This window comes from Gopherus evgoodei, chromosome 24, assembly GCF_007399415.2.
Source record: "Gopherus evgoodei ecotype Sinaloan lineage chromosome 24, rGopEvg1_v1.p, whole genome shotgun sequence".
NCBI lineage: Eukaryota > Metazoa > Chordata > Testudines > Testudinidae > Gopherus > Gopherus evgoodei.
The window spans coordinates 5,553,535-5,569,655 of record NC_044345.1 but is presented as its reverse complement, the minus strand read 5'-3'; the positions used below and the strand labels follow the sequence as shown (position 1 = coordinate 5,569,655).

Sequence of the window (16,121 nt, the reverse complement as noted above, 5' to 3'; positions counted from 1 at the left end):
TATTCAAAAAGAATACAAATCAAAGCACTCCAGCACTTATATTCATGCAAATACCAAAGAAAAGAAACCATATAACTTACTGTCTGATCTCTTTGTCCTTACACTTAGAAACAGAAGATTAGAAAACAGAACTACTTCTCCAAAGCTCAGAGAAAGCAGGCAGACAGCAAACAAAGACTTAGACACAAAATTCCCTCCACCCAAAGTTGAAAAAATCCGGTTTCCTGATTGGTCCTCTGGTCAGGTGCTTCAGGTGAAAGAGACATTAACCCTTAGCTATCTGTTTATGACAGCAGGCTCATTACATCTCATCCCTGTAGGCCCTCTTCTAGTGCTCCCTTCACTCCCAGACTCTCAGCCTTTATGTTGTTGAACAGGCTTAATCAGGCCCCACCTGGTCTGGCTGAAAGGGTGAGTCAGTAGAGTAGCTCTGCACCTCCATACAAGGTTCCTGTTTAATGCCCTAAACCAGATAGAACAGATCCTTTGATTCACCTCCCATGATCCAAAAGGGCCCATTGTTTCTTGATATGGCAGCTTTGGGGGAATTGGTGAACAGGGATGTCAAATATATGTCCATCAGCACCAGGATGGGACCCTACATTTTTTATGTGATCTGAGCTGCTTTTAACGTCTATCTTTCCTTGCATGTTATTTTTTTATAATGTTCTTTGCACAGTCCTCGTTTAGAGACAGCCTCAGATCTCACACACCCCAGTCCCTATTGGATTAGGAGATTGGGCCAGATTCTGATCCCTGGGGCAAACCCAGAGTCACTCTCTGCATTGGATTTACGCCAGTATGGGAGAGATCAGAGCCTGGCCTGTAGCTGCTACTGCGCTCTTCCAAATCCAGAGCCTTTCTGTAACATCCTGGAAATGCCGGGAGCTGAGCTTTGTTCTGCTGTGTTGCCCCCAGCAAAGGGAAGTGACCGCATCTCTGTGACTGCTCAGCCAGTTGGGAGGTTAGCAGATTCCTGAGCTGATGCTGACTAAGGGGACATGGTCTCTGCCCTCGCTCAGTTCCCAGAGCTCTGGGTCACACTGTAGCCTGCGGGCTCGGGGGAGAATGTGTGGGCTGCCACACGGAGGGGTAAGTGCTATTCCAGGGCATTTGCTTCAGTGTATGGACTCCGGTGTAAAACCAAACAGAGATCAGGGCTGGTGTGAGGCATCCCAGGTGCTAGAGCCCTTTGTTTATCCACCCAGAACAGGTAGCAGCAGGGCAAGCTTCACACCTGCACTGTCCCAGAGAGTCTAGTTGTTTGCAGGGTTATTGTAGCCATGTGAGTCCCAGGGAGAATAGATCAGTTTCCATCTTCAGTGCCTGAGTGCAGAGTCCCTTGTGCACTGGCAAACAAGGGGTTAACTCTCTGTTAGGTCCTTATAATGTCCCTTATCAGCGTACAATTGTGAATGGTCTTTATCTCCATTCGGCACATGGGGAAACCGAGGCACAGAGCGAGCTCAAGTGACTTGCCCAGGGTCACACAGGGAGTCTGTAGCAGAGCTAGGCATCAAAGCCAGGCCTCCTGAGCCCCAGCCCAGTGCTCTATGACTGAACCAATTGGTTTAGTAGAGAGGGCTGGATTCCAGGGTTATTGTGGTCCCTGGGCTGGGATATAAACTCAGGACTTCATCCTCCCTTCAGTCCACAGTGGATTCCTCAACTCATGTCTGTGGGTGGTTGATAATAAGAGCAAGGGGGTGAATCAGGGCACGACTAGAGCACACTGCACTGTGAGTGTTCTCTGCTGCTGAGGGCCCTTAGTTAGCAGAGTGTAAGTTAGAGCAGCCCTGAGGCCACTCTGATTTATACTGGAGGCTGGGCAGAATAAAGGACTAAATGCCTTCTTCCCCCCTTCCCCAACTCCCAGCCTAGGAGGAGTGACTGAGGCTCAGGCCCCGTGTGTCATTTACACCACCCCAGAATTTGCCCCACAGACGTCCCCATGTGAGTCAGTGCTGCAGGCAGCCTCTGGCTGAACCCGCTCTGCTTGGACGCTGGGTAACGCTGCCAAATACCTATCTTTGGGGAAGGTGCATCCCAAGAACCCACGGATGGTGACTGTTGTGGCACATGGATGTTGGTTCCGTGCCCCCATCCTACTCAGCTTCACAAATAGCACCGCCAGCCTCCCTCCACCATCTGCTTCCCAGCCACAGCTTCTGCCTCATGGCTGGGGAGGGGACAGGATGGCCCCAAGTGCTGCATAGATTCCGCCCATCTGCAAGGCTGCAGATCAGCCGGTTCCCTCTGTTTGGTGTCTGTGACAGTGTGAGCGCTTCTCTGCATGGCTTCACCCGGTGCAGGGAGGAAGGGAAAACTGACTGCAGTGAGACAGCTGGAGCAGGAGTGACTCCTCTGAGGTCAATCACACAGAGAAAACCCAGGAGTCCTGGATCCCACTCCCCTGCTCTAACCACCCAGATAACACTCCCTCCTAGACATGGGTCCCAGGAGTCCCCTTATTCTGCTCACTAGAACCCAACTTGCAAAGAAACCCCCCTTGTTATGTCTGTGTGCTGTGACAAGTGTCCCAGGGCACAACAACGCATTACACTGGGGCCTGCTCTGACCTCAGGACAGTCCTCACCAGCCTGCTGCCTGCCTCTGTGCAGAAAGGACCTGCCACTCCATTTGCTGCTTGTCCCTTTGGCTTTGTAGTGTGGGTTAAATAATAATAACCACTCGCTCTTATCATCAGCAGGTCTCAAAGCGCTTTCCAAAGGAGGTATCATCAACCTCATTTTACAGATGGGGAAACTGAGGCACACAGTGGGGCTGTTGGCTTGCCCAAAGTTGGCCAGCAGCGGAGCTGGGAATAGAATCCAGGTCTCCTGAGTCCCCCAACCAGTTCTCTATCCACTAGGTAACAGATCATTGCCAGAGCCCCTCTATTGTCTGTTCATTACTTAGAAGTCTGATGACCCACACCCCTCGGTTTTTTTTTCTGTTGTAATAGCTGGGCCTGAGTAACTTGCCCAGATCACCCAGGGCATCCGTGGCAAAGCCAGGAACTGAATCTAGCTCCTTTGACATTTTCCTCCAAGGGCGAAGAGTCATAGTGAAAGCATCCAACTATTTTTTTTTATAACATACAAATGTTTATTGCCCCTCCAAAAATAACATTTTTTTCACAATCATTTATTTTTTCTAATGTGCAAGTAGAATATTTTAACCGGAAAAAAAGATTCCAGATGTAAACATTCGCTCCAATAAGTTAAATATTTATGTTATTCACAAATATACAACAGTTCACATTTTATTTTGGGAGAATTTGTATTCCAGCTGCTGGAGACCATAACATCTTCCACTCACCCTGGGACAGGTGGCATTTAAAAAGACCCTGCCTTAAACAGCAAAAGCATTATCTCTCAGCAGTTCCATGTTTCTAATACTCTAGGTTGAGAATCTGGCTTTGGGGAAAAAAAATCAATAGTTTACACTTTGCAACTAATGAAGCCTCAGACCACACAAACTGTGAGGTAGGCATTATTATCCCCATCTTACAGATGAAGAAACTGAGGCACAGGGCGGGACATGATTTGCCCAAAGTTGCACAGCAAATCAGTGGCAGAACCAGGAATCGAACCCCGGAGTCCTGAGCCTTACTTCTGTCACTAGCCTTCACTGGATGCAATGACAAATGCCACCGTTGTTGCTTACAGGGTGCAATAAAAGGGCCAGATTTCCGCCATCAGTTACACTGAAATAAATTCAGAGTCACTCCGCTGACTAATGAATGACGTGGATTTACACTGGTGTAGCTGACGAGTCACGCAATGCGTTAGATTCTGCTCTCAGTTAAAGCAAGTGTAAATCCAGAGTGCCTCTGTTAAAGTCCATGGGTTCAGATCAACAGAACCGAGATCAGAAACTGGCCCAATAACTTTCAGCAGGAAAATTAATTTGGAAACCCAGCAGAAAAACCAGTGCAGCCCAGTGCAACCTACTCAAACTCTAGTAAGCCCCATTATTTCGTTACCACAATTGTAATCCTCTCTACCACCCGAGGGTTTAGAGCCCAGTTTTCAAATATGGGCCCCTTAAAAGTACGTATGGCTTCTAGGTTGCTGCAGACAGTCGTGCCTTTGGTTAAGAGGGCCCAATGCTTGAACGTCAAGCAAAGGTTTTACAGGTTGCCCCTCGCTGTGGTATCTGATTCTCGATGGGAGTTCAGCCTGAATTCAGGCTCAGGTCCCATATACTGACCATATCATCCAAATATGGGATCTGGGTGACAGCTTCGCCACTGCCTTGTGTTCCAAATTTGGTGCACTTACACGGAGCAGTGCAAATTTCCTCCAGCAGGGATTTTGGCCCTCTGGAGTCAAAGTGCCCGTAAAATGCTGCCATTCAGGTTTGCTAGTGTTACACGCCCACTCTGCACAGGCATCGGGGAGACCTGGGCACCCAATGTTCACTTGACAAACCCGGTTCACTGTAAACATCGCTCATTCACCCACCCCATGAAATGCACCCACCTCTGGGGCAGAGCGCAGCAGCTCTTTAACAGCCACACGGTCACAATTTTAAGGAAGGGGCAGGTGGAGAATCGTTCCTCCAGTGGAAACTGCCAGCGGGAACAGGTAGGGAGGTGGAATGTAATTACCATCCCGATTATATCACAGACCCCAGCCAGAGCTCCCACCCGAGAAGGCTGGCGACACACACACAGAACTGCTTCCCCCTGGCTCTCGCCATGGACCCTTGCCAAGGGGCTCATCTGATGCCACGCTCCATGCCAGACCGAGGAACCAGTGACACCCAAGCCACTGGGGCGTGATTCCGGCTACGTTCCGTTTTCCCCAGGATCCGAGCTCTCTTCGTGGGACCCCTCCTCACTTAGTCTGTCCTCCTCCTCCCAAAGACGGCCGACATGGTGCGGACGATGCCGCGGATGCCCACGGCCTTCTTGCCGGAGCTCCTGGAGTCCCGCACCAGGTCAAGGAGCTCGTGGAAGACCACCAGGGCACCGTGGTACGTCTCAGCGGCCGAGATCTCAAAGAAACCCGAGTTCGTGGAGAGGGCCAGGAGCCGCCCTTCCTCGCTGGAGACGGCCCGCCGGTGCTGCAGGTCCCGCTTGTTGCCCACCAGGATGACGGGCACTTTCTCGGAACCGCTCCGTCGCTTCAGCTGCCGGATGCGCTGGAGCTGCTGGCGGGCCAGCTGGAAACTGGAGCGGTCACAGATGCTGTAGACTACGACGAAGCCGTCCGCCCAGCGCAGCTGCTTCTCACTCACCCAGCCCTGGAGCTCGGCGGTCTGGAGAGGAGGCAGTGGGGGTAGGTTAGAGAGAGCGGGACAAAAACCAGGAATTAGCGGAGGCAAAGTGGCCATCACGTCGCCACAGTGATCAGATCAACCCACCCCTTCTCTTACCAGCCCAGCTGGGGAGAAGGGGGGAGGGGGTCAGGAAAGGATTTTCCCTCCAGGTGCCGCATGGCACAACTGACCAACTAGGAGGGGAAGGAGGGCCTGGCCATTACTGGGGAAGAGCTGAAGCAGCCATCTTTGTTGTGGGCAGGTGAAGACGCTGGTGAGTGCAACATTAGTTGCTGCAGCAGTAGTGCCAGGGCATTGGAGAGGGTCAGTTCTGTCAGCAATGCTCTCGCCTTCCCCACTTGGTCTTTATTCAGCCTCCCTCCCCCAAAAAGTAATTCCATTATTAAAGGAATTGGGTGCCACTTCTCAGCCTCAGGTGGAAGCCAAGGGGGCCATGTTTGTTGAGGGCAGAGGGGTTTCCTAAAGGCTCTGCAGAACCAAAGCAAGTTTGTCCTTGCCCATGTGCCCTTCTAGGAGGAGACGGGGTGGGGATGAGCTGCCTTGGCTCCATCTGCTGGGAGGACATCTGTCCTGTTAGGAGCTGGCCTGAGTCCCAACAAACTCATTCCATCCATTCTGTCCCAAAAGCCCATTGGGTTGGGTTGGACGCTGCGGGCTGTGATTTCTCACCTGGGGGCAGGTGGAGTCCCAGATGCTGAAGCAAACGTCTCTGCCTCCGACCATCACGTTGTGCGTGTAAACGGATTCTGGAGCCGCATGGGAAGGGGGAAAAAAAGAGGGACCATTAAGAGAGTGTGGAAGAAAGAAAGAAAGAAAGAAAGAAAGAAAGAAAGAAAGAAAGAAAGAAAGAAAGAAAGAAAGAAAGAAAGAAAGCGATCATAACCCAAAGCTACTCACCAATATCTCCGTATTCACCAATAAACCTCCGGGTGAGGAATCGGACTGTCAGAGCTGGAACATAAGAAACCCAGCGTTACTCAGGCTGGCACCAAGCTGAACCTAGATCGCCCGGCAGGACTGCAAGCCATTCCGGGTCCTCCCAGCGCGTCCCCTCACCCCTGCATGATCCCAGTGGGATCAGGGTGGTGGGCAAAGCCGGAATGAGAACTCCGAACAGCTGTCCACATGCATGGGGTACAGCATGTGGGAGGGTGGAGGGAAAGGGGCAGCAATCAGACGGGAGGGTGGAGGGAGGCTATGGGGGGGTGGAGGGAAGAGGGCAGCGGGAAGATGGATGGAAGGGAGCAACGGGGGGGGGTTGAGGGAAGGGGGCAGGGATCGGACGGGAAGGTGGGGGTCTGGGGGAGGCTGTGGGAGCGGAGGGAAGGGGCAGTGGGAAGATGAAGGGAAAGGGGCAGCGATCGGATGGAAGGGTGGGGGACTGCGGGGGGGTGGAGGAAAGGGGCAGTGGGAGAAAAGGGGCAGCGATCGGACGAGGAGGGGGGCTGTGGGAGGGGTGGAGGGAAGGGGGCAGTGGGAGGGAAGGGGGTGTGATCGGACGGGAGGGGGGATGGAGGGAAGGGGCAGTGGGAGGGAAGGGGGCAGGGATCGGACAGGAGGGGCGGCTGTGGGGGGGGTGGAGGGAAGGGGGCAATGGGAAGATGGAGGGAAGGGGCAGTGGAAGGGAAGGGGGCAGGGATTGGACGGGAGGGGGGTGGAGGGAAGGGGGCAGTGGGAAGATGGAAGGAAGGGGGCAGCAATTGGATGGGAGGGGATTGTGGGGGGTGGAGGGAAGGGGGCAGTGGGAGGGAAGGGGGCAGCGATGGGACAGGAAGGGGGTGGAGGGAAGCGGCAGTGGGAGGGAAGGGATTGGACGGGAGAGGGGTTGTGGGGGGTGGAGGGAAGGGACAGTGGGAAGATGGAGGGAAGGGGGCAGTGGGAGGGAAGGGGGCAGGGATTGGACGGGAGGGGGGCTGTGGGGCGTGGAGGGAAGGGGGCAGCGATCGGACGGGAGGGGGGGTAGAGGGAAGGGGCAGTGGGAAGATGGAAGGAAGGAGGCAGGGATCGGACGGGAGGAGGGGGGCTGTGGGAGGGAAAAGGGCAGGGATCGGACGGGAGGGGGGGTGGAGGGAAGGGGCAGTGGGAAGATGGAGGGAAGGGGCAGTGGGAGGGAAGGGGGCAGGGGGCTGTGGGGCGTGGAGGGAAGGGGACAGTGGGAGGGAATGGAGGGAAAGGGGCAGCGATCGGACGGGAGGGGGGGTGGAGGGAAGGGGCAGTGGGAAGATGGAAAGAAGGAGGCAGGGATCGGACGGGAGGAGGGGGGCTGTGGGAGGGAAAGGGGCAGGGATCGGACGGGAAGGGGGGTAGAGGGAAGGGGCAGTGGGAAGATGGAAAGAAGGAGGCAGGGATCGGACGGGAGGAGGGGGGCTGTGGGAGGGAAAGGGGCAGGGATCGGACGGGACGGGGGTGGAGGGAAGGGGCAGTGGGAAGATGGAGGGAAGGGGGCAGTGGGAGGGAAGGGGGCAGGGATTGGACGGGAGGGGGGCTGTGGGGCGTGGAGGGAAGGGGACAGTGGGAGGGAATGGAGGGAAGGGGGCAGCGATCGGACGGGAGGGGGGGTAGAGAGAAGGGGCAGTGGGAAGATGGAAGGAAGGAGGCAGGGATCGGACGGGAGGAGGGGGGCTGTGGGAGGGAAAGGGGCAGCGATGGGACAGGAGGGGGGTGGAGGGAAGCGGCAGTGGGAAGATGGAGGGAAGGGGGCAGTGGGAGGGAATGGAGGGAAGGGGGCAGCGATCGGACGGGAGGGGGGGTAGAGGGAAGGGGCAGTGGGAAGATGGAAGGAAGGAGGCAGGGATCGGACGGGAGGAGGGGGGCTGTGGGAGGGAAAGGGGCAGGGATCGGACGGGACGGGGGGTGGAGGGAAGGGGCAGTGGGAAGATGGAGGGAAGGGGGCAGTGGGAGGGAAGGGGGCAGGGATCGGACGGGAGGAGGGGGGCTGTGGGGTGCCCAACACTCACCGGATTTCCCCACTTTCTCCGCTCCCAGCACCAGGATATTGGCTTCCACTTTGGGCTGGCTCCCTTCGGCCATCCTGCCGGGCAGCTGGGGCTCGGGGCGGAGCTGAACGACCATCTGTAATCCCGGGGCGCAGGGCAGGACCGGGGCGGGCGCTGCTGCTCTGAGCCCGGGCAGCGCCGGAGCCGGGTTTATAGGGACGAGGCGGAGCCGGGGTTTGAGCGACGGACACACAGGGACGGCTCGCTGCCCCCCCTTCCCCAACCTCCGGCGTGCGCGTACACACACACACACAGACACAAAACCCAGCACGCAGACAGACACACAATCCAGGGTGCACACACACACACACACACACACACACACAGAACCCAGCACGCAGACAGACACACAATCCAGGGTGCACACACACAGGCATGCTTTATTTTCACAGGGAGACACACGAATACAGATTTACAACACGCACCCGACTCTGGAGGCACGCATGCATGCACTCATTTTCACAGATTCACAACACACACGCAGCCCAGGGCATTCTTACAGACAGAGGCACACAAATCACAGACGCATTCACACAGGTATTCACACGCACACGCTCACACAGCTATTGAGTTTTCTCAGACACGCAGCTGACCCAGGTATAACCCCCCCAACCCCAAGTTCGCCCAGAGTTACACACAACACAGTTTCACACAGGCACACACATTCCTACACACTTGCAGGCTCACACCTGCAGAGATGTAGTCACACATACACATACAGGTACACTTATATTCACACAGACACAAAATTACAAACTGTTCCTCACACACTTGTACACATGCACAAGCAGTTGGCAAACCCACAGTGCTCACACACTGTCCTATCACACTGTCTCCCTTGCACACACACTGAAACACAGAGACATGCTCACACACATGCACACTTTCCCTTGCATGCACACACTCACTTTCCTTTGCACGCCTACTCATACACACACCCACTTTCCCTGGCACGCTGACACTTAAACACATGCTGACGCTCTCACACAGGTACCTGCTTTCCCTTGTACACTCTCTCTTTCCCTTGGGTGTGTGCACACTGACAATCTCCTGCGCACACCCGCAGACAGTCACACACACAAACACTCATGTGCACACACACACACACACAATCTCATGCTCTCACACATGCACACGCAGAGAATCTCACACCTGCTTACAGACTCTTGTGTGCACAAACACACACACAATCTCTGTCATGCACAGTTTCATACACCGACTCGCTCTCTCACGCACACTCAGACACAGACACACGCACACACTGAGCTGAATGGAAACTCCTTTTCCTCTCTGCCTTTGCCCGCCCTCAGGACTCCCTGTTTCCCATCCAGAACGGTTCCTTCCAGCTCAGCCCGGCCAGGAAGCCATGTCACGCCCGGGCCTGCAAGAGTCCTTTTCACACCCTGGGCTCCCCTGGCTGAAGACGGGGTGAAGGCCTGTAAGGATGTAGCAGGTTGGGCAGCTGCCTTTTCCCAGCTGGAAGCCCCAGCACCTACAGCTCTGCTGCCCAGCCAGGGGCGCTCAGCTCCACAAACGTATTGAGGTGCCTAACTCCCATTGAAGTCAATGGGAGTTAGGTGCCTAAATACCTCTGAAGATCTGGCCCTTAGCCAGGGCTGGCACTTCCATTTAGGCGACGTAGGCGGTCACCTAGGGCACCAGGATTTGAGGGAGTGGCAATTCAGCGGCGGAGGGTCCTTCCGCGCTCTGGGTCTTGGGGGCAATTCAGCGGCGGAGGGTCCTTCCGTGCTCCGGGTCTTCGGGGGCAATTCGGCGGAAGAGGGTCCTTCCGTGCTCTGGGTCTTCGGGGGCAATTCGGCGGCGGGTCCTTCCGCGTTCTGGGTCTTCGGGGGCAATTCAGCGGTGGGTCCTTCACTTGCTCCGGGACCCGCCGCTGAAGTGCCCCGAAGACCGGGAGTGCGGAAGGACCCCCGCCTAGGGTGCCAAAAACCCTGGCGCCGTTCCTGCCCTTAGCCCCTAGGAGGATGCAAGCACACCCAGAGACCACAATAAGAGGCATAGTCTAGGGAAGGGGTTCTCAACCTGGGGGTTGGGACCCCTCAAGGGGTCGTGAGGTTACTACATGGGGGGTCGTGAGATGTCAGCCTCCACCCCAAACCCCCTTGCCTCCAGCATTTATAATATATTAAAGTATTTTTAATTTATAGGGGGATTGCACTAAGAGGCTTGCTATGTGAAAGGGGTCACCAGTACAAAAGTTTGAGAACCACTGAGCTAGGGGGATTAGGAATGGCTAGAGCCTGTCTCAGACAGTGCCCACGAGACATGGGACATAGGGGGAAACTGAGGCACAGTGGGGAAGTGATTTGCCCATGGTCCTCCAGCAGGTTGGTGGCAGAGCTAGGAACAGAAGCCAGGTCTCTGACTCCCAATGGCCCTGCTTCAGAGGCAGGTGCAAATAAGTTTCATGGGGACAATGGTGGAATTAACTGCCCATTGGGGAATTTTCTTCCTAATTCCACCACCCATCTCTGAACCCCCTGCTGGGTGGGTTAGACAACAGCTGGACAGACAGATGCCCTGCTGCTGAGTAAGGTGGGGATAGATCAGAGGCATTGGAAGAGCTAGATAAGTAGATGGGGTGTGGGGGAATAGAGAGCCGGGGTGCAGATGGAGAGAGAGAAGTGCGTCTTTACTACACAACAGTTTTCCTGGCCTTTTTTCTTTCATTGTAGAAGCCTTGGGAAGCTGGGCTCCACAGCAGACGCTGCGCGCCTGGTAAAGGCAGGAATGCTGCTGCCATCTTGGGGCCAGGAAATAAACGAACTTAAAGTGATTTCTAGCCAATTAGTATTAGCCGAGCTGTTCTGATTGATGCTGTGCGCCTCATGGCCCCCAGGGAGTGGAGAAGAGTCACCACGCAGCGTGCTCTGGCCAGCACCCCGAACCTTCCCCTAAGCCGGGGGTTGGGGAGGCCTTTGCAGGGGAGGGGAGCGCTCTGGGAGCCATTCCCAGCCACTTGAAGACCTCGTGACCCTGCCGGAGTGGCACAAAGGGGCCAGAGTGTGACTGAGAATCAGGCCCAGGCCTTTGGGATAACACAATGGAGATGGGATTCCTGTCCCGTCTCTGTAGTTGTGTGTGGCGAGGTGTGTGCTGGGATGGGGAGTCAGGACTCCTGTGTTCTTCTATGCCTATTCCGGGAGGAAACTGTGGGCTAGTGTGAGCCAGGGCTTCTGGGTTTTATTCCCCACTCTGCCACTGATTTGCAGCATGGCCCTGCCCAGCTCTGTGCCTCAGTTTCCCCACTTTGAAAATAAGGATAAAGATCTTGACCTGCCTCCTAGGGGAGGCTACAAGGCTCGTGTTTATAAGGGCCGGTCTCAGTGCTGGGGATGAGACCACCAGCCCTTGCAGCTGTTTCTCACACGCCTGCCATACCTACCTCCAGACAAGTGCATGTGAGCTGGGAAGCTGGGAGCAGGTGCTGGGGGGATGGTGGGGAGTGTCGCGAGCGGGTCAAGCTTTGCCGAATTTGGGTTGGCGTCTCCCGTCCTTTGCCTTCTCGTGCCTTCCACGCTGCTCGGCATGTGATGCTCAGCTTGGGCAAGCGCTGTCCTTTGTGTCGCCCGCGTTCTCTGCTGCGTGTGCTAATTAGGTCTCGGGGTGGGGAGCTGCTTCTGACTGGTGACAAATGCTCGGTGCCTCTGATGCCTGTGTGCCCGGCTCCTGGTCGGTGTGTGCAGGGCACATGTGCTGTGCAGAGAGCGACAGCGCTGTGTGTAAGTGTGTGCATGTGTCTGCGTACGTGGCTTTGTGTGGATGGGACTCAGTGTGTGTGTAGTTGCACATTTGGCTGGGTGTGTGTGTATCTGGCTCGCTGCACGTGTGTCTGTGTTTGGATGGGTCTGTGTGCGTTCATGTGTTTGTAAAGTTGTGTTAGAATGTGTGTGAATGAGTATGTTTGTGTGTGTGTAAGTTGTGAGTGTATGCATAGGTTGTGTTAGAGTGTATGGGAGACTGTGTGTTAATGTGTGTGTAGGTGTTTGTGAGTTTATGCACAGGTTGTGTTAAAGTGTATGCGAGACTGTGTGTTAGTATGTGTGTAGGTGTTTGTGGGTGTATGCACAGGTTGGGTGAGAGTGTATGGGAGACTGTGTGTTAACAGTTAGTGTGTGTGTAGATGTTTGTGAGTGTGTGCACAGGTTGGGTGAGAGTGTGTGGGAGACTATGTTAGTGTGTCTATGTGGTTAGGTGCGTGTGTAGTCTATATGTGTTTGTAGATCTTGGTGCATGACTGTGGTTGTGTGTGTGTTTGTGGCTGAGTGTGTGGACGGCCTATGTGGATGGCTCCGTGGGTCTGAAATGGGGCGAGGGATGACAGGTGTGTCTAAGGCTGTAGCAAAATTTGTGCAGTATATGAGAAACAGTCCAGGATCATGGATTACAGCCACAAGGGGGCAGGGTTAAGCTTAATTGTGCAGCCTTAACTTTGGAATTTACTTTTTCCATTCTTCTCTTTACAACCTTAACAGCCTGTTTCCACTTCATCTCCAGGGGACCTCCCACCACGGCATGTTACCCTTTGTGCTCAACTATCTGCCCCAGCTTGAATTTAGCTCAGACACGGGGATTTCTTTCCACAGACCTGAAGAAAAGCTCTGTGTAGCGCAAAAGCTTGTCTCTTCCACCAACAGAAGTTCAATATAAGGACATAAGAATGGCTCTACTGGATCAGACCAAAAGTGCCCAGTACCCTATCTTCCCCAGTGGCCAGTGCCAGGTGCCCCAGAGGGAATGAACAGAACAAGTGATCATCAAGTGATCCATCCCCTGTTACCCATTCCCAGCTTCCAGCAAACAGAGGCTAGAGACGCCATCCCTGCCCATCCTGGCTAATAGCCATTGGTGGACCTATCCTCCAGGAACTTATCTAGCTCTTTTTTGAACTCTGTTATAGCCTTGGCCTTCACAACATCCTCTGGCAAGGAGTTCCACAGGTTGGTCCAATACAAGATATTACATCACCCGCCTTGTCTCTCTAATATCCTGGGACCAGCATAGTTACATCACTTGGGGTGACCTGATAGCAAGTGTGAAAAATTGAGACACTTTTTTCCCCGGAAAGGGATATAGTTGCCTATATAAGAAAAAGCCCCTAATATCAGGATGGTCTCAGTAAAATCAGGACATCTGGTCACCCTAACAACACTGCAAACATCCTTTCGGCATCGTTTTCATGTGGAACCTTACAGCGGGCATCCCACATGCCCCATCTTCCTCTAGGAACATTAACATGGTCTGGCTGCCTCTGGCTGTAACTTACGGTGGTGTAGCAATCAGAGCTCTCAGCCTCGAGGAGCCAGCAGGTGGTGACAGAACTGCAGGAAAGCCCAGAGACAGTAGCCAAGGAATTTGTTCCCTTTGGTATCAAAGACGATGGGCAAAAGAAAGCCGCAGGCTATTACCCAAGGGTCAGATTTGTAGGTGTAGCAACAGACAAGTGAAAGCTGGCTAGATCCAGGAGGTGCCTGTATCTGCCTTGCACCGAAAATCAGGTGCTGGCGGGGCAGGGAGGCTGCACTCAGCCAAGAGATGTTTTGCAGCACAAAGCCACATCGTTTATCATTATTCTTCTCATCGGCGGGAACCAATGTGCAGCTCACATGCTGGGTTGATTATTGGCACATTGAGCATTGAGCAGGTGTTGCAATTGGAGGCCTTCTAGCCTACTGCTAGCAGTCCTAGGTCGGTTCTGGGATTGCAATTCACTCCTGTGCGAAGGGCCCAATATGATCTCTGGGGATCACTGTGCAGATGAACGTACCAGGTGCCCGCCAGGTAGGACCCCTACCCTTGTGCTGTTGGCTAGCCCAGGCTCCCCCGCCTTAATGATTGGCAGCAGGGTAGCAGCTAACAGCGGTGGAAGCAGCCATTAAAGGGAGAAATCTGAAGATGGGGGAGTGAGGCAGCCGTCTGTTGGGTGGAAGGCCTCCCCTCTGTATTCCCAGCATAGCTCAGCTGATAAGCGTTTCGGCCTGATGCAGCCCTGGTGGTGACTGTTTATGCTCCCATCACTCCCTCCCCCCCCCCCCCGCCTCGGTACTACTGTTTAAACAAAGGAAGGGTTCCCTTGGGAGGCACACTCATTCCTCAGTCTCATTCCTCAGCTTGTTGCTGTGGCATCGGGGAACATATAAACTCTCAAGCGTCTGAACAAGTCGAACCAGCTGTACAGTGAGTGCTCTGTGACTAGTCCCAGCTCCTCCTCTGATTCCCCTCCGAAGCCAGATTCTCATCTCAGGGCAAAGCTGGAGTTGCTTGCTCCATTATGCAGAGTGCCCCGGATTTAGATCACATACAGTGCCCGGTACAAAGGGGCCCTCCTCTAGGCCCTACTGAAATACAAATAACAACAACAATGGGGTCTGAGCAGCCCAGAATGAGAGGCCTAGATAGGAGCATCTCTGCTGCCTTGGCATGGAGAACATCTGATGTCCTGCTACCTGCTCTCTCTGAAGAACGCAGCTCCACCCCCTGGTTTGGCATAACCCGGCTCATGGGAAGGACTTAGTCCTGGCACAGGCTGCCCTGGCTTTTGGAACTCTGACTCTCTGCCAGAGGAGCTGCCAGATGTGGCAGCAATCCCTGAATAGCCCTCTTGCCCTGAGCTGGCCGTTAGTGTTGTGTCAGTGTGTGAGCTGCAAAGTGCACCACCTGAGAATGATTGCGTCCCACCAGTGAGGCTGTAGACTTAATGTACTGCAGCCTCTCCCATAAATTCCATTCAACATATCTGCGCCTTTCTCATCTAGGCGAACCGGTGCATAAATCTTTCTAATCTCATTCAAATCTAGGGCCCAATTCGCTTCTCACTCAGGATATGCCTGTACTGCAAGTGAAGGTATGATTCCGGCTTAGGTGGCCATTCCCAGACTAGCTTCAATCTAGTCGGCTCCACTGGGTGAGTACTGAAGATGTGACAGCCAAGGCTTCAGTATGAGCTTGCAACCAGGGACCCCAGGTCCAGACCCTTGTTGCCGACCTACATTGTCGTCCATCCAACCATTTCTTTGCCATTATTGTTATGCATGCTAGTTGGATGAAAGCAAGCGTGGTTATACTTGTCTGCATTACAATCACACCTGAGTTTGCAGGCTGGATGTGCTCTTCCACTCTCGTAAATCGGAAGATGTGATTGTTCTGGCGATTTGCTGCCAGCGACAAACTTTATTGAGTGTTTTTGGAGTTCACTGCATTAAAAATCCAAATGTTTGTGTGTTACATGGGATTGTCTGGACCTTCTTTAAGGAGAAGTCTTGGCTAATGGAAACCCGGGATGTGTTATATCCTTCAAAGGATGCTTTGAAACAAGGGGTTAGACCAGTGATACTCACTGCTCAGTGATTCAGGAGCCAAATTTGTGATCAGTGTGACCCAAAATAGCCCCAGGAGAGGGAATGACCAAGGACATAGTCAATATATGTATTATTCTCACAGCAAATAAGTTAATACCTTAGTGCAAGTTGATGGCTTAGTGGGCTAATAATATAGTCAAAGCATCCCGATTGGCTAATAACTCAGATTGGGTAATAACTAAATCACACCATGTTTTAATGTCAAGTCTGCAAAGAGCCGCAGGAGACTCATTGAAGAGCCATTAGTGGCTCCATTGTGTTAGACAAACAAAGTAGCAGGATTCCCAGGAGATCCATGGGAGGAGGGGCATGCAAATGACCCACCTCTGGAGCCATTCTTTTGAAGTTGAGCCTTGAGTAGAAACCCATTGTCTGGCTGATGACCTAGTCATGGTGCCTTGGAAGCCCCACGGGATGAAAGGAAGAGAGGCTCAGATCCAAGTTCTGAGTCAACGGG

At 53.8% G+C, this 16,121-nt stretch overlaps 2 protein-coding genes across 3 annotated transcripts in view; one reads left to right on the top strand and one right to left on the bottom strand.

Annotated features, from left to right (window-relative positions):
- LOC115639402 (perilipin-2-like) overlaps positions 1–2,995 on the top strand; it is a 54,008-nt gene extending 51,013 nt beyond the window's left edge. The window contains exon 7 of one of the 2 annotated variants that reach the window (XR_003997657.1): positions 297–1,503. Coding sequence is in view for 1 of the 2 variants with exons in the window: in XM_030542109.1 (XP_030397969.1) it covers positions 2,966–2,975 (10 nt within the window). In the remaining variant the exon portion in view is untranslated. Of the gene's footprint in view, positions 1–296; positions 1,504–2,965 lie in introns of those variants that run through there. The other variant, XM_030542109.1, reaches the window with a different exon arrangement.
- A 1,836-nt stretch (positions 2,996–4,831) lies between these two features.
- On the bottom strand, positions 4,832–8,386 carry LOC115639403 (ras-related and estrogen-regulated growth inhibitor-like protein). Its single transcript, XM_030542111.1, has 4 exons — positions 8,247–8,386; positions 6,187–6,240; positions 5,959–6,035; positions 4,832–5,268 (listed from the first exon to the last, which is right to left on the bottom strand). Exons 1-4 carry the CDS (start codon positions 8,359–8,361, stop codon positions 4,849–4,851), a joined length of 666 nt encoding a protein of 221 aa, XP_030397971.1. The 5' UTR covers positions 8,362–8,386; the 3' UTR covers positions 4,832–4,848.
- Positions 8,387–16,121: the final 7,735 nt, after the last annotated feature.